The sequence below is a fragment of the Urocampus carinirostris genome, chromosome 20, assembly GCF_059441175.1.
Source record: "Urocampus carinirostris isolate Australia breed hairy pipefish chromosome 20, RoL_Ucar_1.0, whole genome shotgun sequence".
Lineage (NCBI taxonomy): Eukaryota > Metazoa > Chordata > Actinopteri > Syngnathiformes > Syngnathidae > Urocampus > Urocampus carinirostris.
Genome location: NC_142368.1, coordinates 13132741 through 13156433, shown reverse-complemented (window position 1 = coordinate 13156433; position 23693 = coordinate 13132741). Strand labels below are relative to the sequence as shown.

The following is a 23693-nucleotide window of genomic DNA, read 5'->3' as shown; positions in this document are numbered from 1 at the left end:
CCGAATATGCTAATAAAAGACAAAAGAAACTAAATATGAATAAAATGACCAAATTTTGTGCAGGCTTGGGGAGTAATGGAACGGCAATGATGTTGGCAAGCTGTTTGGATTTATTTTCATTTTGTTTCTGTCGCATTTTATGTTAGTTTTGCCGGAGATCAAAGAGATCAAAGCCAGGAGAGAAAGCTTACCACGTGTTGTGAGTCATCATTTGATTCCTATTTAGTTTCTTTTGTCTTTTATTAGCATATTTGGTATTGGAGTCATCCAAAAGTAATTGAAAGTAATCCAGTTAAAGTAACCCTACCCGACCCTGGTAATTAGTATATAAAAATGTACTGCCACCTACTGATATGGATGACTATTACATTTCCTTGTCTGAAGATAGCAAAAATACTGAATATTGGCCTGATTTTTTGGGCACACTGGTTGAAAAACACTGCACTAACCGATACAAGCATCAGCCATACTATCAGGGGAATTAGGGATTCAGTGTCTTGCCCAAGGACACTTCGACATATAACTTGGAGGAGCCGAGAATTGAACCTGTCACCTCTTGATCCCAAGACGAGTTTGGGATTGAGCCAATGCCGACCCTGATGAGTTATTGATGAAAAAATAATAAAATAAGGTGTGTCCTTTCCATAGATGATAGATTAATTAAAAATAACAGTTATTGCATGACAAATGGAAAAATATTAAAAATAGGATGTCATTAACAAGCCTTTAAATAACGGAATTCTTGATTTAGAAATCAGATTTGAAGCTGCAATGTGATTTGTTTTCTTTTCTCTTTTTACCGCCAAATGTTTTTAATGTTTTGTTGCTCTGACATCTTTCTTTCTTTAGTCTTTTAAAAATGTATTTCGCTTTATAAAATGTGAAACAATCTTATCTTTGGTTTCTTTAATCAGGGCTTGTCTGCAGATTTGGCCAGGCGGGAACAGCAACAATTAAGGATGCTTGAGCAGCTCAGGGAAATACAGGTTTTGGATTAGAACAGGAACTATTTTGAATTCCTTTATACAGTAGACCTCCAGGATACGACACAAATCCGTTCTGAGGTGGGGGTAGCAAAGTGAAAGTGCCATATAACAGGGGATAGAAACCTAATGGGTTCCGAACTCCCTCTGCCCCAGGAAAAACAATTAAATCGTGAGTGCCTTTTGTGTCTAATCTACTTACATATGATAAAAAAATAAATGTAAAGGAAAAAAAAATGAAATCTTCCTTAGGTGTGATCTGAGTTGAGCTGGTACACTAGGGTAATGGGTGGATGCAGAGGCGGGAGGAAACGGCGGATTAATATTTTTTAATAATGATCCCAACCGTCGATTGGTTGTGGTAATGCAACTTAATGAGGGTAATGATTTGTGTGGATTTTCCTGAGTTCCCTAATTATCACTTCCATCATGTTTGTGCTCCTTCTTTTAGCATTAGTGCAACATACATGCCAACCTTTTGACATTAAAAAGCAGATTTGAGCACACACTATTTTCTTTTAAATCTGGCGTTTTTTTAGAGGAGAACAGCACTAATCTGAAGCGTAAAGTGGTAGTGTTGGTGAGTATGCTGCAAGCCTTGGGACCCATAGCGACTAATTATAGTGCAAATAATACAGTATTTAACACACTAATGTGTACATTTTTCACAAAACACAAGAGATTCTGAACTTAATGAAGCAAAAGGCAATTTATCCAATAGCATATTGGCATTTTCATGATGCTTTGACACAAACCAATAGCAGACATGCGTCAGAAAGTTTGAATTTTGTTTGTGGGCACGCAAAATTATTGCCATAAAGAATGAAGAACATCTTGTTCTCTACCATAAAGTGTAGATGTCATAAGGCAGGGACGCTGTATCCCGGGGGTCTACTGTATTCCATTCCGACTTGGAGTGACAAAGCTGAAAAAAAAACATGATTTATCTCAGGAAGAAAACACCCAAAGAAAATAATTTGGCTTTTCTTTTCAGAGCCGGGGGCAGGCAGAGAGAACCGAGGCGGAGGCTTTACTCCAGGAGAGCACGAGGAGCCGAGAAGAACTGAGGGCCAAGGCCCAAAAGGCCGTGCGCCAATGGAGGGCAAAGTGCAATGGCTTGCAGAAGGAGCTGGAGGAAGCCCGGCAACACCTTCGACTGCGCAGCCACGAAGCGGCACAGGTCGGTTCAGGTAGCTTGGTAAATGACAGGAAAATGACTCACTGCTTTTATATATTCTGTGAGTCTGTGTGAGGATTTTTTTTTCTTTTTTCGTTTTTCTTATATAATTGTTATAAACAGGGATAATTATTGGGTTGATGGTACCTTAACCGATTACGAGCGAATATCTCCAAATATCCCCAAAAAAGATGATAATTCGTCATTTGTTAGAAACATTCTAAGCATTTAGGTTCCTCCTTAAAATATATATAGATTTTCTATAGAAGGAACACCACCTCTTGGTCGTGTCTCCTCTCGGTCTCTTCCTAATGTCCGTAATTGGCCAAATGTTATTTATAACCATTGTAATTTCCCCTCTTTGTCTCAGCTTTTATATATTTATTTGTCCAGCCACTATTGTGTACTGTGCAGTGGTTAGCGCATGTGCGGCACAGTTCTAAGGTCATGTGATGGAACCTTCCTGTGTGGAGTTTGCATGTTCTCCCTGTGCTTGTGTGGGTTTCCTCCCACATTCCGAAAACATGCATGTCAGGTTAATGTGCCGGTCCAGATTGTCCCTAGGTGTGAATGAGCGAGTGAGTTGTCTGGCTGGCAACCGGTTCAGGGTGTCCCCTGCCCACTGCCCAAAGACAGCTGGGATGGGCTCCAGCACCCCCGCAACCCTACTGAGGATAAGCGGCGCAAATATTGGATGGATGGATATTGTTTTTTAGCCAAGGCATGTGTGACTTTCACTAATGGAGCACTTGTATAATGTTTAGAAGTGAGGTATTTTCTCATCATGAACACACATATATTTTGTCTTGTTATGGAAAATAAAAAATATATATAATAATATTAATAATATAATAGTTATAATAGAAATATAAAACATCCTTAAAATCAGCAAACTTGTTTTATTTTTTTAGAAATATTTTAAAAAAAGAGCAATTAGACTATTTTACTTGACCAACAATATTTCAAAAACAAATACCCTAAAGATATGCAACATGTTCGATATATATTTTCCTTAGCCAAGGCATGTGTGCCATTCACTGTGTGCCAGTAACGTATTTTCACATCATGAACACACCGATAATTTCTCTTGTTTTTTGAAAATTAACAATTAAATACATAAATATGTGTATGTATATATATTCAACACTCCTAATCATATGCGCTCTCTGAACTCTCCATCCGTCAGTGTTGTAGTTCTCTTAACAATATCTTGCCATCACGTATGAATTGCGATATTCTCTCCCACACTACTTTTTGGAGACACGTTCACCTGAAGCGGTACCATTTTATCGTGATTGTAAACTAAAATAAAGACACACTCATAAAACGAATCGGATTCTGTGCGTGCTTTTATTTCCTTGGTCTAAATATAGAACGCAGTTTAAAAAAAGAAAATCGATTTGTATCGGTGTCCAGCAGCAGGATTTTATCGGTAGAGTTATTGTGCATCCCGAGTCATTAAACGAGCCTCCAAAAAGAACAAAAGTTTTGCTATCTTTAGCATCGTCAACATTGTTTGAAAAAACTTTCCGAGAGGCGAGAAAAGAACCAAACATCTCACATTTAGCCTTGCTCTCTTGTACAAGCATTGTTTTCCTTCCCAAGTAAATAGCTAACCGGGACTCCCATTTGCATAAAACCACAGTCGCTTGAATTATTAACGCTCTTTTATTTGCTTCAATTTCCTCCCGGTTTGAAAATTCCGTGTGAAAACGAGCACAAGAGGCTCGTAAGCTTTTCAGATTCGCTTTCATCAATTATGGACGATGAAATAAACGCTGCCCCGCTTTGTGTTCAAATTGCCGAGTGAAAGAAAATTGTTTCTAACTCGTGAATTCATTCTATTGAACTTTTCGCTGTTTGTGTTGAAAGAAAAGCAAGTATAAAGTTTAGACTCTCTCGTTGGAGTTAGATTTAAGAGTTTTATACAGCTACAGGAGCAATAATCATTCTAACTCTCTGTTTGCGTATCAATGTATTCTTATTCTTTCTTGTAACCCGATTCGAGATCCTCTCGTAAAAGGTAAAAAAGAGAAGGGAATCTAATAACCTGTAAGGTACAGCAATGCTGTCATCAAATTCATACAATTAATCCTATAAAAAAATGTCGTTCTCGTCCCCAGTCTTGTTTTGTTACGTAGGTATTTTCAGTTGTAGTTTGCAGAGATATCATTTCAGTTATTAATGTTGTTGTATTTATACTTTTTTTAAATATTTACTCTATTTTTCATTTCTTGTTGTCATAGCACGATAAAAAACACATTTTATGTTGATTATCTGTTTTGTTGTATTTTTACAAGATTTATTTTCATCTTTTTCTTCGCAAAACAAGAAAAACATTCCATGTAGATTATCAGGTAGCGGGACAATTATTTAAAATATATTTTAGAATAAAAAATAACGTAAAACATACTTTAAATATCATATCTGCAAACCAAATTCGTTACCAACATTTTTACATTGCTCCTCATCAGATCATTATAGAAAATGAGGATTTGATGCCACCTAGTGGACATGGAAAAACGTCAGTCTGCTGATTATTTGAAGTCAGATACTCAACATTCGAATGGAATTGTCTTTATTGTTATTGATTACAACATAGTGTACATTGTTAACAAGATCAGACTTGGCACTTAACACAAAAAGAAATAAGATTAAAAAAAATAATATTAAGTAGCATGAGGCGGCAATGTCTTACAGACTAAGCAGAAAGCAGCCTATTATTTTCTGGGCTGTGTTAATGACCAGAGTCATTAAAGAAAGGTTTTTTTTTTTGTCTCCTCAAGTGCGTCCAGTAAACCGAATTGCCTAACCGTAATGCCAAGCTTGTCTTTCTTAGAGACTGGGTAGAAAGCAGCTGATGATTTTTGGGGCATTTTTGATGACTAAGATTCTCCTGTGTACAGCTGTGCACCCAGCCTACTACACTATTTATTCTAATTTTCCTGAATATAAAATAATTCAAAACCAATTAGTCCGCTCCCATCCTCCCAAAAGATACAACTGAAACCTAAATAGCTATACAGTAATTGTATCGCAGTTTACTTTTCCCTGTTTTTGATAGTTTGCTTTGTGTTCTGCAGCAGACAACACACAGCTAATGCCATTATGGGCCCGGTTGCAAAGGGGTTTGTATGTGTGTTGGGCTGGCGTGACTGTGCTCGACAATGATAGGCTGGTGTATGCTGTCAGTCAAACAGTGTAGAGGATGCACAAGTCAATGTGTCCACCAAAACAACCTGGGAAAGAACTGTGACTGCAAGAATTTAGCGGCTCATTCCATTTAAAAGAAATTTGTGAATAAAATCGGAATCTGAAGAAAGTCAGAAGATTGTAAGAGTTTCAAGTGCTCCGCGGATTGTTATCGGGGCCGGGAAGAGACTGAGGCGGTGTTGAGAGAGAAAGTAATTGCAAGGCTGCTGGTCAAGCCCACTACTACGGCTAGGCTACGTAACAACTCTCACAAGAAATCTTCTCTCTACATATAATTCTTACACTTAAAGGAGAAGCCATCCAAATTCCTTGTATAATGACAGTATAGACCATTCATCTAACTGTAATTCTGTTTTTTTTTTTTTTTGTAGATCAATAGAATTTTGTTACAGTCATATATATTATATGTTAATGATATCTTATAGATAAATACGTGTTTTTTTTTTTATTCACGGGTTTTAACTTATGCGGGACTTTTATGGAACTTACCAGTGATTACTATACAAGAAATCCAGCTTTGTACACGCCGTCCTCCAATGATGTCAATTGTCCGCGACGTCACGTTTCTTTCCTCTCTCCAGGTATCGATGGAAAAGGAAGGCTCCCACACCCTGAAGGTGCTGAGCCAGCAGCTGGAGGCCGCCCGGAGAGAGCTGGCCGAAAACCGACAACTTTTGGCCCTGCGTGAAGAGGAGCTGCACCGCAAAGAGGTGGCGCTCTCGGCCAGCTGCCAGCGCCAACTGGCTCTGGAGCAGGAGATCCGTGAGGTGAGGGCTTTGAGGTCCAACATTGGGGAGTTGAGTCTTTTCAAGAATCTTTCGGCCAAGTTTTTAATTTAGTAGTTTCAAAGTTGAGGCCTGGGGGACAATATTTTGTGATTGCAGCCATGCTGATTAGTTGGGCCAGTCTTGAAATTGGGACCTATTCACTTAGAAAACAGTCCACTAATACGGTGCATGCGTGTAAAATCCAAAAGACCTTGCAGAGTTCCGTCTGCAGTGTGTTTTAAATGCCGTATTTGAAAGCAACTTGGCTGTCTGCTATCTTTGAAGGCATGAGAGGGGGAGAGAGGGAGAGAAAGAGAGAGAGAAAGAGAGAGAGAGAGAGAGAGAGAGAGAGAGAGAGAGAATAAGGCAGGGTGATGGATTGAGACCAAGACAGAGACTGAGACAAAAGAAGAAAAAGAGAGCTGGAGAGGGAAAGAGAGAAAAAGACAGGAAGGGGAAGGGGAGACAGAGGGAGAGACAGACAACCAAAGAGGGAGGGAGAGGGGAGAGAGAGACCTGGGTAGGGACAGAGCAAGAGAGACAAAAGAGAAAGGGAAAGAAAGAAAGAACAGAAAAAAGTGTGGGGAGGTAGAGGAAAGATGTAAATACAGAGGTAAGGATACAAAGAAAAACAGATGCATAAAGTAGATAAAGGGGGGAGACAGAAAGAAAGACTGAAAGAAAAAGAAAGAGGGTGAGGGAAAGATAGAAAACCAAAAAGAAAAGAAGAAAAAAAGAGTCAGTGTGGGTGGACGACGGTTGGAGAGAGGGAGAGAGAGAGAGAATTAGGCAGGGTCACAGATTGAGACCAAGACAGAGACGGAGACAAAAGAAGGAAAGGAGAGCTGGAGAGGGAAAGAGAGAAAAAGACAGGAAGGGGAAGGGGAGACAGGGAGAGACAGACAACCAAAGAGGGAGGGAGAGGGGAGAGAGAGACCTCGGTAGGGACAGAGCAAGAGAGAAAAAAGAGAAAGGGAAAGAAAGAAAGGACAGAAAAAGTGTGGGGAGGTAGAGGAAAGATGTAAATACAGAGATAAGGATACAAAGAAAAACAGATGCATAAAGTACATAAAGGGGGGAGACAGAAAGAGAGACAGAAAGAAAAAGAAAGAGGGGGAGGGAAAGATAGAAAACCAAAAAGAAAAGAAGAAAAAGAGAGTCAGTGTGGGTGGACGACGGTTGGAGAGAGGGAGAGAGAGAGAGAGAGAGAGAGAGAGAGAGAGAATTAGGCAGGGTGACAGATTGAGACCAAGACGGAGACAAAAGAAGGAAAGGAGAGCTGGAGAGGGAAAGAGAGAAAAAGACAGGAAGGGGAGACAGGGAGAGACAGACAACCAAAGAGGGAGGGAGAGGGGAGAGAGAGACCTCGGTAGGGACAGAGCAAGAGAGAAAAAAGAGAAAGGGAAAGAAAGAAAGAACAGAAAAGGTGTGGGGAGGTAGAGGAAAGATGTAAAGACAGAGATAAGGATACAAAGAAAACAGATGCATAAAGTAGATAAAGGGGGAGACAGAAAGAAAAAGAAAGATGGGGGAGGGAAAGAGAGAAATCCAAAAAGAAAATAAGAAAAAGAGAGACTGTGTGGGTGGACGACGGTTGGAGAGAGGGAGAGAGTAGTATGAGAGAAAGTCAGACAGAGAAAGAGAAAGCGTCAGAGATGGGAATAGAGGGAGAGAGGGGAGGGAAGGAGAGTAATTGAGGAAAAGAAAGAGAAAGGGACAGAAAGAGGGTAGAAGATACAGAGAGCGAGAAAGAGAATATATTTGAGAATAGGCGGTCAAAAGGTCTGGATGGCCCTCAAGGAAACGAAGTCTAAGACCTTTGCTTTCATCTTAGGAGAAGGAGTCCTCCGCGACCCTCCAGACTCAAGTCCGCCTTCAGTCAGACAGCCTGTCCAGACTAACCGAAGACAAGCAGAAACTGGTAGAAGAATCAGACTCGCAATCCCGCCTGGTCCAGCAACACCAGAACAAGCAAGCCGAGCTCCAGCTCGCGCTCCATCAAAGCGCCTCGGCCCACTCGAAACTCGCCCTCCGCTTAAATGAAGCGGAAGCTTCCACGAAGGAGCTTCGGGAAGTCGCCGCCGAATCGCGGGCCAAGATGGCCTCGCTCCGAGAAGAGGAAAAACGTCTGCGGATGGAAAGGGACCTTCATGGGAAGGAGGTGGAGCGCCTGAAGGCCGCCTTGGAGGAAAAAAGGACCAAGAGTGAGGAAATGGACGACTTGCTACGACTCTGCCGGCAGCAGCAAGATGAATTCCAGGCGCAGTTACGTGACGTAAAGGTAAGATGGATCCTCTAGGAATTGTCATCGACATTGGGGAATAATTACAGAATCTTCCCTCTGGTAACACTCGTGCGAGAGGACGTCGTTGGGCGTCGCCCCAAAATATACGCAGAGACAGAAATATGGCAAAAAGGGAACGTCCTTTATTGCATTCGTTGTGTTTACTCGCACATTATTATCTTTTCGTTCTCAACTGGTTTGACTTGAGGAGACAGCATTCCACCCTAAGTACAAACTTCCACCCAAATCAAGAAAATAATTCCACTTCCCTTAATAATCCAATAAAATGATTGAGCAGTTTTAGACAGAGAGGGTAAAATATATTTACCTTTATTTCCAAAACAAAATGACTATATCACATATAATCAACCCCCTGAATCTGCTTTAGAATAGCCTCATACTATAAGAAATTCAAAATATTACTAGAGCATGTACTTAAACATCAATAATTTCATTATGTAGTCAATTAAGATTTATACTGGTAAAAAGCTGAAAAACATAACATTTTTGAGCCATTTACTGTACACAATTTTTGTAGTTCGAAATCCGTTTCTTCGACTTGATCATTGTTGTCTTGTTGTGGATGAACTGTAAGTCAGCTTCGAGCTGACAACAGACATCTGGCAGGATGTTATGAGACAATGTTGATACAAGAAATCACAAGTTGCTGACTAAGCAAGTCGATTCTGAGAAAAAACACTTTAGATTCCAAGAAAAACATCACGTTATCTTGTTGAACAGAGTATAAATGCCAGCGTCTCTCGGACCGACTTCAAATGTGGCTTGAACGTGGCTTGAATGTTTTTAAACGAATGCAATAAAGGACGTTGCCTTTTTGCCATATTTCTGTCTCTGCGTATATATTGGGGCGACGCCCAACAACGTCCTCTCCAAAACTCTTCATACTGTAATCCATCAGTGCAATCAATGTATGTTTTTTAAATTTATTTTATTTAGTTTTTATTGTTTTCTGTGCTGAAAATAAAAAAACATTTTCAATTTTTAATAGAATTTATGCACATGGTTACATAATCCATCAATGTAATTGATGCATGTTTTTTTTTTAATTCTCAGACAAAACTAAGCATTTTGTGAGGTTGATGGATCTTTAAAAATCGTTGTTGTCAAGATTAATTTATTATTATTTGTAATGTTGTCATGATTACCGATGTGATGCACCGGTGCCCGCTCCTTGGCGGCATCTGCCACGGACTATGATTGGCTCCCTGTCACTGTTTAAACCCACGTCTATATTTCACCTTTGGTCAGTCCGTCTGCGAACCTCAGTTTACTCTAGCCTGACTCCCACCTGATTTTGCTCCCGTCTGTTTCCCGGCTTTGACCCGGTTTTTGATCCCGTCTACTCTCCTCTCCTGACTTTCGACTCGTTTCCAATCTCGACCACCTTTTCTGCTCTTCTGTCCCGGCTACTGACCTGTTTTTACGTTCCCTACACCGCTATCGCTCGCCACGGAAGTGCCACTTCCGCGTTCAGAGCGACCTGCTCCCCGCGCCCAGCGATCACCGCATCTTGGGTGCAACCCTTTCCTTTCTTTCAATAAAACTGAGAGAAACGTAACGCAAGTGGGTCCTATCTCCGTTCTGGTCCTGACAAATGTGAGTACTTGTATTATCGGTATGACTAGTCTTGTTTACTTTAGTCAGATATTAGCTATATATAATAAAAAACAGAATATTCAATGAGTTATTCCAGTTGATTGAGGACAAGGACACGTTCTAGAAGATATTACGGTTCCACCCTACCGGTTCTGAGACCCCCGCCCCAATTTCAAAGAGCATGGCTAGAGGCGTCTATTCCCGCTCAGCCAACTTTTGCGGAAAGGAGACAAAAAAGGAGCTTAAAATAGCAAATTTTTCCTTGTCCTCTCTTCTGGATCATAATCCCTCCCCTCCTCGCATCCCTCCAGCTTGAAATTTTGGATCTATCTGGTTTCCGTCAGTCAGTTCATCCCGAGTTCTCAGTCGGGGACGTCGATTCCGCCCTAATTAGCGCTTGATGTCGTTTGTTTCATTGGAACTCTCCATGCAAAAGACAAATATATATGATATCTCCGTTTTCTCCTCATTTTGTACCCGATTGTGTCCAACGAATCCTCCCCTTGTTCTCTTAGGCCGGCGCAGCGTCGGAAAGGAAATCCTGCGAAGCTCTTCGTGTGAAACTGGACAGGATGAAAGAGGAATGCGATAAACTTTCCTCCCAGCTGAGTTCCAAAGATGACGCCCACGCCCTCCTTTACAAGAAATACCGGCTCCTTCAATCGGAACTTCGGGAAGTAAGTTCTGAAAATAATTATTAAGAAGATGCAAAACATTTTGGGAATAAAACTGGCAAAATTCTTTAAAAAAAAATCAATTAGTATTATATTAGAAAATTTACCAAAAAAGCACAAAAAAGCCCAAAAAATTATATTTTGAAAAACAGAAAAAATATTTAGCAAAAAAAAAAACAACTAAAAAATCTAATTCCAAAAATTGGAAAACAGAAAAATACATTTCGAAAAAACAGAAGAAATATATCTCATCTCATCTCATCAGCCGTACCGCTTATCCTCATTAGGGTCGCGGGGGGGCTGAAGCCCATCCCAGCCATCTCCGGGCAGTGGGCAGGGGACACCCTCAACTGGTTGCCAGCCAATCGCAGGGCACACGGGGACAGACAACTCACTCGCTCATTCACACCTAAGGACAATTTGGACCGGCCAATTCACCTGAAATGCATGTTTTTGGAATGTGGGAGGAAACCGGAGTGCCCGGAGGAAACCCACGCAAGCACGGGGAGAACATACAAACTCCGCACAGGAAGTCTGGAGCTGGATTTGAACCCACGCAGGAGGTTCCCAAGAACTGAACTGCGCCGCACATGCGCTAACCACTGCGCCGCCATGCTGCCTACATAATCAGAATGATATAAATAATTTGAAGAATTTCAAAAACATCAATTAATATTTCCCCAAAACAAACCTGACATGCATGTTTTTGGAATGTGGGAGGAAACCGGAGTGCAAGCACGGGGAGAACATGCAAACTCCGCACCGGAGGTTCGATCTCATGACCCCAGAACTGTGCCGCACACGGGCTAACCACTGCCCCACCGTGCTGCCCCATAAGATCATATTTTTCAACTCGCGAAGCCTGAGTTAAATGGTCAGTGTTTTACGACATGGGATGGAGTCTTTCCTCTCCTCTCGGACTCTTCGGGGCATCCAAAGAGAATAAAGGAGTGTTATTCGTGCCACGCGGCTACTTTATCACTAGGCGACAGAATGATGACTCTTCGGTCCCCCCCCCCGGCAAAGGTTCTCCGTTTGTCCCCGACTTATTGATGGAGTGCCTCCCCGGAACATAGCTTCACCGTTGACCACGGTTAACTACGTCTGTTTGTGTAGGAGGGGAAAAAAATGGCGCTTTGTGGCCTCCGGGGGTCTCTGTCCTACAACGCAGCATCACTTAGGATGTTTTCCTCTAGGTGAGGTCGGATGAAGGGAGGGTCGCCACGGTAACGGAGTTGGTCACACTGGAGGAGAAAATGGCAAAGATGGAAGCCGAACACGAGGCCGTTCTTTCCTCCGTCAGCGAGGAGCTCGAGGTGGCGCTCCGAGGACGGACATCGAACGGGGATTTCCACTTCCGGGTAAAAGTTTAGTGTTTTCTGGACAATTGTGATTTCTTTCTTTTTTTTTCCTCACTTTTTTCGTGTATCTTACTTTCTCTCTCTTACTGTCTCCCTTATTCTTTCACTCTCTTTTTCATAATTTGGCCGGGGTGCAACCGACTTATACTCTGGTGAGACTAATATGTGAAATTATTAACACATTACGACAGGGGTGTCAAACTCATTTTTATTCGGGGGCCACACGATAGAACAAACATTCTCTCAGGGGCCGGACTAGTAGATTAAAGAGAAAGAAAAAGAGAGATAAAGAAATAAGGGAAAGAGGGAGGGAAAACGAGAGAGGGCAGGTCAAAGAAAGAGAGAGAGGGAAAGAGGGTGAGAAACAAAAGTGATAAAAAGAGAAGTCGTGAGAAAGGGGGAAAGAAACGGAGAGGAAGAAAGAAATCCAAAGAGAAATAGAAAGACAGAGGGGGAGAAAAGAGAAAAGAAGGCGCGAAGGGTAGGAAGAGAGAAAGAGAAAAAAGGAAGTTAGAACAAAAAACAAAAGAAGTTAAAAAGATACAGAGAGACAAAGAAACAAAGAGCAAAAAAGAAAGAGAAAAAGAGAGACACAGAGAGTGAAAGAGACAGAGAGTGGGATAAAAGTGGTGGAAGAGAGAGAGGGAGAGAAAGAGAGAGAGATAGAGAGATAGAAATACATACAAGTACAGTGTCTTTGTTCGAGGCACCTTTCTTTGGCAACATCAAGTTGACGTATTTCAACCTCCAGCTTGTTTTTCTCTTGCGCTTCTCTGATTGTTGTCTCGCGGGCCAGATTAAATCCCTTAGCGGGCCTGATTTGGCCCGTGGGCCGCCTGTTTGACACCTGCGCATTACGATATCAGTGCGTTTTAATTTTGGACCATTGGTGCTGTTTACCATTCACATGTTATTCTCGCTTTAAACCACAAGAGGAAGCTGTAGGCCCATGTGGATAATTTCAACTTTGTTGTGTTGTTCAGAAGATAAATGGTAAATGGTCTGCATTTATACAGCGCGTGTCAAGTCAATGAAGACCTTCTAAAGCGCTTTACAATGTGCTTCACGCTTACCCATTCACACACACACTCACACACCAATAGCGGCCATTAGGGATTCAGTGTCTTGCCCAAGGACACTTCAATATATAACACGGAGGAGCCAGGAATCGAACCTGCGATCTCTTCATCCCAAGACGAGCGCTTTACCTCCTAAAGCCTCATTTTGCCAAAGTAAATATTTTGCTCAAAATGGATTTCTATACAAGATCTTTACTGTTTTCTTCAATTTCCCCAAAAATGAGATACAAAGTCATTTTAGTGACATTTCAATGTGTGACATATACAAGTAGGGGGCATTTTTCGCCACAAGGACGGTAATCTCCCAAAATTGTTGAAGAAGATAGCAAAATATTCCAAAACCCTCAAGAAATGATTTGGAATAACAGGTCAAAAAAAAAAGAGAAAAAGAAATAAATTAAAAAACAAAACAGAAAAGGAAACTACAGGTACTCATAAAAAAAGGAACTTGCCATTTTTACTTTTTTGTTTTTGTTTTAACAGGTAGCAAAGGACGCTGGAGCAGTAAATTGGCTGGCAGAAACTAAGGTAGGATATTTTTTAGCTTATTATAGTATCTTGTATTAAGAGAGTGGACTTCTTCTTCCGAGGAGGGTCGGGTGGCAGAAAATAATTGAGAAGCATTGGGTTATGAGCATCCTGCTATCACAGACACTATAACTGTAATCCATTTGGCACAACTGAAACACACTTTTTTAACTTAATATAGAATCTTGTATTGGGAGAGTGGATTTCTTCTTCCGAGAAGGGTGGCGCGACAGAAAATAATTGAGAAGCATTGGGTTGGGAGCATCCTGCTATCACAGTAACTATAACTGTAATCCATTTTGGCACAACTAAAACACACAGCTTATTATAGAATCTTGTATTAGGAAAGTGGACTTCTTCTTCTGAGGAGGGTGGCGTGACAGAAAATAATTGAGAAGCACTGGGTTAGGAGCATCCCGCTATCACAGGAACTAAAACTGTAATCCATGTCTATGTTCTCTCATGTCTATGTTCTTGCCATGTCGACTGCACTACGTTTACTGCTCACCTTGCACAATGTCTGACCATTTCCTTTTTTCTGCACTATGTTGTCTATGTTTGCACCAATGCATATGCTGACTATTTTTGCACTATGATGACTTTGCACCAAATGCAATATTGCACAACCCTTACGATACCAACGGTATCATGACAACACTGTATGTAACATCCCACATGCCGACATTTCTTGTGTAAATACCATGTAAATTATAACTATAGCCTTATCCCCCTTGTTTTATAACCTTATCTTCTCTGTTCCTTTATCTTCTTGGCTCATACCTCACTGTGAATGTCTAAAACTGGAGTGTCATGCCCAATTTCGTTGTCACAATTTGTTAACCCATTTTGTAACAATGACAATAAAGGTATATTCTATTCTATTCTATTCTATTCTATTTTGGCACATCTGAAACACACTTTCACTGGAATGAAACATTTTAGGCTGGAGAGTTTGAGGACTTTCCTGTCACATTTTCCCACAGTTTTATTTGTTTTATGACATTTTTTTTTTTTATTTACCCCCCAGGCCAAGATCCGTTTGCTGCGTGGGGAACCGAGTGAAAAAGACCATTCGAGGAAACCTTCCGAGCATTCTCCTCAGGCTCTCTTGCAGCGATTGGAGCAACAAGAAAGGCTGCTGCTTTCCATCAGCGCCCAAAATAAAGGTACCGGATTTTCTGGACTGTGAGTTGCTCTGGAGTATAAGTCGCACCAGCCAAAAGAATGCATCATTAAGAAGGAAAAAAACATACACAGAAGTCTGCTTTTTGGGGGAAAATGTATTTGATCACATCCAACATTAAAAACTATTATTAATCGTCACCAAGGCTATTTTCAAAAAAATGAGGGTCAAATATTTTTTTATATTATTAAAGATATGTCCTTCAACAATGAGTTTTGTAATGTGTAAATATTCATTTTATTGTTATTCTTGTGCGCATCCTCTTCACTGGCCACTTCCCGAACATATTCAAATGAAGAGATATTTCAATTTATACAAAGGAAACTGTCGATACTTAAACCACATTTGTTTGTTTTTTTTAGAACTGCTGGAGGGAAATCGCAAGAAGGACCAAGAATTGAGAAGCCTCCAGGTTGGTGTCATAAAAATGGTAATATCTAAAAATCAGGTTTTGTTGGGATTTGGGGCTAGGAGTTAGGCAACATGCGGCTTTTTGGCGCTCCCTAGTGGATACCTATCACTGTTATTTCACGGATGCATTAACCGCCTGGGTCATTGGGGCCTACTTCCTGTGGTGTGTCTTGGGCGGCCTGGCGGCGCCCATGCCTTTCCGGGATGTTGTTTTCCGGTAGGGGTTTGCTCCCCCACGTTAAAAAGTGCTGCTTTACTTTTGCTCTTGTTCTTCTTTTTTTCCTATACATTTTTTTCATTTTTCTCTCCCTTTTTCTCATCTTTTTTTCCCTTCTTTTGTCTTTTATTTCTTCTTTATTCTTGGCACTCTTTTTTCTCTCCCTTTACTTCTTCTTTTTTTTTTTTCTTTCTTTTTCCTCGTTACCTCTCGTTTTCGGTTTCACGACACAATAAAGCGACATCTAGTGGTCGGATATTACAGTGTGCCCCTTCTATATTAAAAGAAAGGAAAAAGTGGCATTGAAGAAAACACATGAACTAAAAATAACTTTTTTATGATATTGTTGAGAAAACGTTGACTCCGGGCAATTTTAATATGGCATTGTCTTGAAAAGCGCGATATAAATGCAGACCATTTACATTTAGTTTCCGCGGTTACCAGTAGCAGGAGAAACCTTCTGATCTGGCTCAGATACAGCATCTTCATCATCTGGTCGCCGTTGTTTTTCGGTGTAAAGCGCCATCTTGCTCTTCGGGGATAAGCCGGACCTCGAGTTTGACGGGCTAATACTGGATTCTAAATAACTGGGGGGGGGGGGGGGATTATTCTGTTCCTGAATTTTGAGTATCACATCGTACAATATTATGACTCTTTTAACATGTTGTTGCTACATCCTGATGTAGGGCCTGGGGTAGAGTTGGCATGGGTGATGGTTGGGTTTAATATTAGGTTGGGGCTGAGGGTAGATTTGGCTAGGGGTTAAGGTTTGGACAAGGGTAAGGCTAAGGGTGAGGTTTTGGCCTGGGTTAGGGTTGGGGCTAGGGTAAGGCTAAGGGTGGGGTTTTGGCCTGGGTTACAGTTGGGGCTAGGGTAAGGCTAAGGGTAAGGTTTTGTCCTGGGTTAATGTTGAGGCTAGTGTAAGGCTAAGGGTGAGGTTTTGGCCTGGTTTAGTGTTGAAGCTAGGGTAAGGCTAAGGGTGAGGTTTTGGCCTGGGTTAGTTTGGGGCTAGGGTAAGGCTAAGGGTGAGGTTTTGGCCTGGGTTAGTTTGGAGCTAGGGTAAGGCTAAGGGTGAGGTTTTGGCCTGGGTTAGTTTGGGGCTAGGGTAAGGCTAAGGGTGAGGTTTTGGCCTGGGTTAGGGTTGAGGCTAGGGTGAGGTTTTGGCCTGGGTTAGGGCTGGGGCTAGGGTAAGGCTACGGGAGAGGTTTTCTTGGGTTCAAGTTTGGGCTAGGGTAAGGCTAAGGGTGAGGTTTTGGCCTGGGTTCAGGTTTGGACTAGGGTAAGGTTAAGGGTGAGGTTTTGGCCTGGGTTAGGGTTGGGGCTAGAGATGGGATTCGGGCTAGGGTTAGAGTGTGAGTTACACTAATATAAGTCAAGGATGAATTTGACCTGGGCTGACATCGAACAAGTTGAGCGATTTGCTTGCGAGTGGACCAGCTCTCCTCCATTTGAATTTTTCATGCGCGCGCATATTTTTAGTCTTCCCTGACGCCCGTTTACACGCTCCAGCGCCTCGGCTTCAAGCAGGGCAAGGAAGGAATGGCGGCAGACGGCAGGTCTCGCCTTTTTGGCGAAGATGCTTTCGGGTACCTGCCGTCCGTCTGTTAAGACTCGACAGCACCCGGCAAAATCCAGGCGGCGGACCGCTCGGTCGGGCTGGACGTTAATCGTGAAGGATGAGGATGCGGACAGACAAGAAAATTGGAAAGACCAATCACGCGCCAGTCGCATGGTAAAACAGCAGTTACTAGTGACTAATTCAGGTAACTGATTGGCAAAATGTATAGATAAAACATCTTATTTTAATCAGATAAATAATAGTAAATATAAAAGCTCAACTTATATGCAAAAGCTTGATTTCTGCTTTTTTATTGAAATAAAAAGGACTTGGAGAGAAGCTGAACGTTTTGTCACATAAATTACTAGATTTTATTTTTTTAGGGGCAAGGGTTTACAGTTAGGTTGACAAGTTAGGAATTGGGAATTGGGGTTAGGGTCTAAGGTTGGGTTAAGAGATTAGGGTTTGGGCTAGGGTGTGGTTGGGAGTTAGTGGATAAGGTTAGGGTTTCGGATTTGGGCAAAGGTTTATGGTAAAGGGGTGTGGTTGAGGGTTAGGGGTTAAGGTTAGGATATTTAGGATTTGGGCTAGGGTTAAGGTTAAGATTAGGGTTTAGGGTCTAAGGTTAGGTTAAGGGGTTAGGGTTTGGGCTAGGGTGTGGTTGGGAGTTTGGGGATAAGGTTAGGGTTTGGGATTTGGGCAAAGGTTTAAGGTAAAGGGGTATGGTTGTGGGTTAGGGGTTAAGATTTGGGCTAGGGTTAAGGTTAAGATTATGGGTTAGGGTTTCAGGTTAGGTTAAGGGATTAGGGTTAAGGTTAGATTTGGGGGTACGAGTTTAGGGTTAGGATTTGGGCTAGGGTTAACGTTAGGATTAGTGGTTAAGATTATGTTGAGAGCTAGGGTTAAGGTTAGGATTATCTACTGGTGATCCCAAGAGCCAAGAAGAACTCCACAGGTTTGAGAGCGAAATAGTTTTGGAAAATATACACCATGCTGATCTACTGGTGATCCCAAGAGCCAAGACGAACTCGGCAGGTTTGAGAGCATAATAGTATCGGAAAATTTACACCATGCTGATCTAATGGTGAACCCAAGAGCCAAGAAGAACTCCGCAGGTTTGAGAGCATAATAGTATCCTGTGGTCTGTGCAGCCCTTTGAGACTCCTTGTGATTAAGGGCTATACAAATAAACATGACATGATATGATTAGGGGCATGCCCTTTACGTCCATCGTGAAAAAATCAAAATGCAATCATTTAGCAGTACAGGAGTATGCTTTTACTTATTCCTTTGCAATGGCGTCATTGGACTTAAACATTGGCCATCAAAAATGAAAAATAAAATCAGTCCTGCTGTTGACACTCGATACAATACGAATGTCGGAATTTGATTTCATTGAATGTATGATTTATTTAGGCGTGCATTGAGGGATATTGTCTGCATTCGCTTACATAAACTAGAGAATGTTGATTGTATACTGCCCTTAAATCTATATTCATTTTGGTATATTTTTGGTCCAGTTTAACTAAACTAAACCAAAAACATACCAAAATGGAAATAGATTGTACCGAGAATCTTCAAAATATTTGAAACTCATTAGATTTTTAGTATTTTTTGTTGTGGGTATTTCGACTTGCTCAGTTTGTAAGTAGCTCGCATGTTGTGTAAGAACACTTGGATTAGGGGTTCGGGGTTTTGGGCTTGGATTTAGTAAATATTTTTTCCTCTTAGTATTAAACATTACTAACAGCAATCAAAGGCAGCTCACCCAAGCTAGTTGCTAATGCTAAACTCGTTAGCCTTCCATCCATCCATTATCCGCGCCGCTTACCCTCAGTAGGGTCGCGGGGGTGCTGGAGCCCATCCCAGCTACTCGTTAGCCTGAATGTGATAAAATATCTGAGGGTGTTAATTTATGGCTGTTTTTCCTAGAATTCAAGAGCTGCCACAGACTACTTGAATTTCATTCCAGAGAAGGGATACCCGACAGACAGTTTCCAAGATTTGGAGGTAAGTACAATCCATTGCATAGATTTGATGCTTACATCATGGAGTTTGTCCCTTTTTATTTTGTTAGTTTTCCTCGCAATGTCCATGTGGCCACCCGGAGCGTCTGAAAAGAGCCAATAGATGGAGTTGATCAGAGCTGGTGTCATGTTTTAACTTTAGCCGGAGAAGCCACTAACAGGGCTTTCTAAATATCCCAAGAGTGGGCTTACTCACACGCCAACAATAGCAGTGAGCTTTAACCTGCAGCCATGTGGCTAGAGAAGGAAACAGTAGAAAATCACACTAGGCGATTTTTAACTTAGTTCATCTGCGGAAGGTAAGTATAGCAGGAGCAGCTAAGAATAGTGGCTAGCGGCAAGCCAGAGGCTGCAGCCAAGAAGCCTACGCGAGTGGTTAGAGAAGGAAACAGCAGGGTAAACGCTTCAACGGTCTGAATCAAGGGTTTTCAAGAAAAAAAAAGTTATTTGAATCCATCGTATTTTTACACCACTAGGTGTCGCTATATATTAAGTACTTGTGTTGTCATCAGGAGTCTCAATGGCAGAAGGAACTGGTGGAAAAGCGCTACTCAAGACACAAAGAAACTGTTTGGGACCTCCAGCACCAACTGGAAGAATCCAAACGCAAAATCAGCGAGTGCAGGGTACGACCGTCCTCGAGTTTAGGTTCCGCGTCCGAGCGATTTCGAGTCGGGTCTTTTTCTTCTAGGAGGAGAAGATGGACGCCACCTCCAGGAGTTTGAAGCTGGCTTTTCTGGCTTCCTCCATCAAAAGCCAGGATTCCTTCCTCGGGACCACCGGGAGATCCCATTCGCTGTGTGAGTTTTTGGTCCTTATTGAAGTCAAATCGATACAAATTGTTTCAGGAATCGGGAAAGACGAAAATGTGACGCGATCGTTTCTATATTCATACATTGAGCATGAAGTGGCTAGATATTACGGTTCTTTCGAACTGAAGCTGAAAGGACGGAAACATGCTTTTTTTTCGTGATGGATCGAAAAAGCGATTGTTGCACACTGTAAATATCAAAATCGAACTATAACAGTTGGAGAGTAACATCTATATGTAGAAAGATTAAAAAGATAATCGTCTTTTATATATTTTTTTCAAAATAGATTTTTTAGAATAAGTTTATAGAAGAATTCTGGTAAAAATTGATTTTTGTTTTTGATGATAAATTTCCCCCAAAATTATTTTTAAGAGTCTACTCAAAACAAAATGACCAAATTATAGATTTTTTTAAAAAAAAGAAAAAAAATATATATATATTTAACCAAAATACTAAATAAATGTAGTAAAAAATGATAATTTTTAAAAATCAACCAAAATAAAAACGATATAATTTATATTATTTATATTATATAACATAATTTGAAAATTATTTTTAAAAAGTGTAATCCCAAAAAATTGTGAATTAAATCTAGTGAAGTATGAGGATTATTTGAAAATCCCTAAAATATAAAAATAATTTTTCAATTGTAGTATAAATAAATTTTGGTGTAAAATTTCCCCCAAAATTATTTAAGAGTTTACTCAACACAAAATAACAAAATCATAGATTAAATAAAAAAAGTAATAAAATAATTGAAAATAAAAAGAAATATTAATTTTTAAAAGGTAGTTAAAATATGGGAAAAGATAACCAAAATACCAAATTACTGTTGTAAAAATGAGAATTTATAAAAATCAATAAAAAGAGAGAGTATATAATTTATATTATGTATATTATATAACATAATTTGAAAATTATTTTTAAAAAATATAATCCCCCAAAATTGTGAATTAAATCTAGTGAAATATGAGAATAATTTTAAAATCGCTAAAATATAGAAATATTTTTCTTAAACTCTTTTTCAAAAGGTGAAATCCCAAATTATTGATTTGTAGAATTGGACAAATATATTTTTTGAAAAAGTATCAGAAATTTGAGAAATTAAAACAAAAAAGGACAAATATTCTTTAAAAGTTTGGTAAAAAAAAATTACATTAAAAAAAAAAAAAACACAAAATATGTTCAAAAACTTCCCTTTTAATGTCCAATATGAGAAGACACAATACAAATAACAAATAGCAGCAAGGAAAAAGTAAAAATACACATATAAAATATGACAAATATTAGATCAATTTTCAAAAAGTCTAATCCAACAAATATGAGAATGAAAGAAAAAAATCTTTCTTATATTCTCAAAAAGAAAATGTAGTCCAATGATGACTTACCCTGTGATGTCCCAGCTCCGCAAAAACCCCTTGGCACTTTGGACCTGGACCGGTCTCCTCTCAAGTTCCTCCCGGATCTTTGACGTCTCAACTCATGGTCACCGACCGGTTTGCCGGCATTTCTTCTCTTATTTATTGTCTTTAGCCAACAAGCCTTTGTGAAATGGGATTTCCTTTGCCTTATAAGAACCGCTGGAGTATTTTTTCAAAAATCCTGATGGGGTTTGTGTCGGGTTTTACGCCAATGACGCAATATTGCTATGCAATGTATTTACTGTTATTTTTGGGATACCTCACTCAACTATGTTGAAATCAAACCAATAAAAAGTTGAAACACAATTAGTAACAGCGAGATAGTTTTTATCATTTTTTGTCATCTTAGGATTGAACCAGCAACCCAATATGTGGAAGGAAACCGCTTAACCAGGTGAGCTACTAGGTGAAAGTATCTGTGAATTGCGTTTGGCTCAAAAGGTGAGTAAATTGAAATCAATTAGGGGTAGAAATTGTAGGGCTAGGGAGCTAATGTTAGTGTTTGAGCTAGTGTTAGGGTTTTGGGTAGGGGTGGGATCTTAAACCTGAGCGAAACTCAGCCAAGGCTCCGCTCTGGCCCCCAACCGATTATCCACCAGTCATTCTTCTTTGTTTCTTTCCTTATGGAGAATCCGTGCAATGTCCCCAGCCAGGCAAAATTCTTGGGTTGGGGGCCTAGTGTTGGAGCCATCATTGGTAAGTTCAAGTTGGAAATAGAGTTAAGGTTTTGGCTGGTACTGGCTGTATTATCCTCACAGGGTCCTGGATTGAATCCCCAGTCGAAGCAGTACAAATAGTGTTTTGGTTTGGGTTCAGGTTGGAGCTACGGCTGTCTTGGATCATAGGTTAGGGTTTTGGTTTGAGATTGGGTTAGGGTTTTCTGAATTCACCTTTGCCAATAGTGCAACTGGTAATCCGCCTGCTTTCCAGGCATAGGACCATGGATTTGATCCCCAGTTAAGCCAGTACAAACACTGTGATTACTACATTAGTGTTAGAAAATCTCTGGTAGCTCAACTGGTAAGCTGTCTGATCAACAGTACAAGTTCTTGGGATTGGGGCCTTGCTTTGGAGTCATGGTTGGAGTTTTGGTCTTTGCCCAACAGCCAGGTTTTGGTGGAGGCTAAGCTTAGAGTTTTGGTCAGTATCGGAAAACTACTGGTAGCTTATTCAGTAGAATGTGTGTGTAACAATTAGTGGGTTCAATCACCAGTGGAGCTGGGTTAATGATTTTGGTGGGAGTTGGGGTTTGGGTTTTAGTCTGAGTTAGTGTTTGGCGTTTTATCTGCAAGTATGTTTGTAGCCATGGTTAGTCAGTTAGTGTTGGAGCTAGGGTTAGGCTTTTGGTTGGCGGTAGTCATAGTTTGAACTGTGACTAAGGTAAGAGTATTGACAATTCTGTCCATCAGAGTTAGTAGCTCAGACAGTAAGATGTCTGTGTTACACTCACAAGGTTGTGGGTTCAGTTCCCGTTAAGGCATCATAAGTTCCAAGATATCCTTTTGTTTGGAGCTAGGTTTAGGGTTTTGGTTGCTCTAACCAAAGCCATAACTTTGGAATTCGTTCTGCCTCGACTGGAGATTGAACCCGAAACCCTGTGATTGTGACACAGGCACATGTGACTTTAATACAGGCATCGTAGAAGCCAGGCAACCTTTACTGACTTCCAAACACAGAGTTGTGTGTTTTGGGTTAGTTATTGGTCAGAGCTAGGGTTGGGGTCCGAGTTTTGCTTAGTATTATCAACAGCATTGGTAGCTCAAGAATAAGATATCTGTGTAACACTCAAGGAGTAGTAGGTTCAATCCCTGTTAAGACAGATTCTTGGGTAAGTTTTTGTTTGGTACCAGGGTTTTGGTTGGTCCAACAAAAACCCTGGCCATAGATTCTGCACCGTCTTGCCTGAGGATCGAACCCAGAACCCTCTGACTTTAATACAGATATCTTGACAGTTGAGCTACCACTGCTGGCTTTTGAATACAGTTTTGTGGGTTTTAGGCTTATGGTTATTGGCCGAAACTAAGGTTCATATCTGAGTTCTGATACAAGTTTATCATAGCACTAATAGCTCCAAGGTAAGATCGCTTTGATAGAATCAAAGCATTGTGGGTTCGATTCCCAGTAAAGAAAGTAGAAATTGTTGTGTTGAGTTTTGTTTGGAGCAAGGGTTTTTGGTTGGTCTAACAAAAACCCCATTCATACACTTGACTGGGGATTGAACCCATAACCATATGATTGCAACACAGGCATCTTAGCAGTTAGGCTATCAGTGACACACCTTGATCACAGGGTTGTGGGTTTTAGAGTCATGATCACCAGTTCAAGCTAGGGTTGGTGTTCGAGTTCAGGTTAAGTATTTCAAAGAGCCAATAGCTCAAATG

At 40.7% G+C, this 23693-nt stretch overlaps 1 protein-coding gene across 1 annotated transcript in view; it reads left to right on the top strand.

Annotated features, from left to right (window-relative positions):
- Nucleotides 1-21648, top strand: part of cep128 (centrosomal protein 128) — a 36472-nt gene extending 14824 nt beyond the window's left edge. Inside the window, exons 11-23 of the mRNA XM_088325678.1 lie at nt 915-986; nt 1978-2163; nt 5955-6140; nt 7975-8421; nt 10557-10718; nt 11912-12076; nt 13639-13683; nt 14711-14849; nt 15229-15278; nt 18985-19062; nt 19592-19705; nt 19771-19879; nt 21295-21648. Coding sequence (XP_088181804.1) covers nt 915-986; nt 1978-2163; nt 5955-6140; nt 7975-8421; nt 10557-10718; nt 11912-12076; nt 13639-13683; nt 14711-14849; nt 15229-15278; nt 18985-19062; nt 19592-19705; nt 19771-19879; nt 21295-21362 — 1821 coding nt within the window. The 3' untranslated portion in view covers nt 21363-21648. The remainder of the gene's footprint in view (nt 1-914; nt 987-1977; nt 2164-5954; nt 6141-7974; nt 8422-10556; nt 10719-11911; nt 12077-13638; nt 13684-14710; nt 14850-15228; nt 15279-18984; nt 19063-19591; nt 19706-19770; nt 19880-21294) is intronic.
- Nucleotides 21649-23693: the final 2045 nt, after the last annotated feature.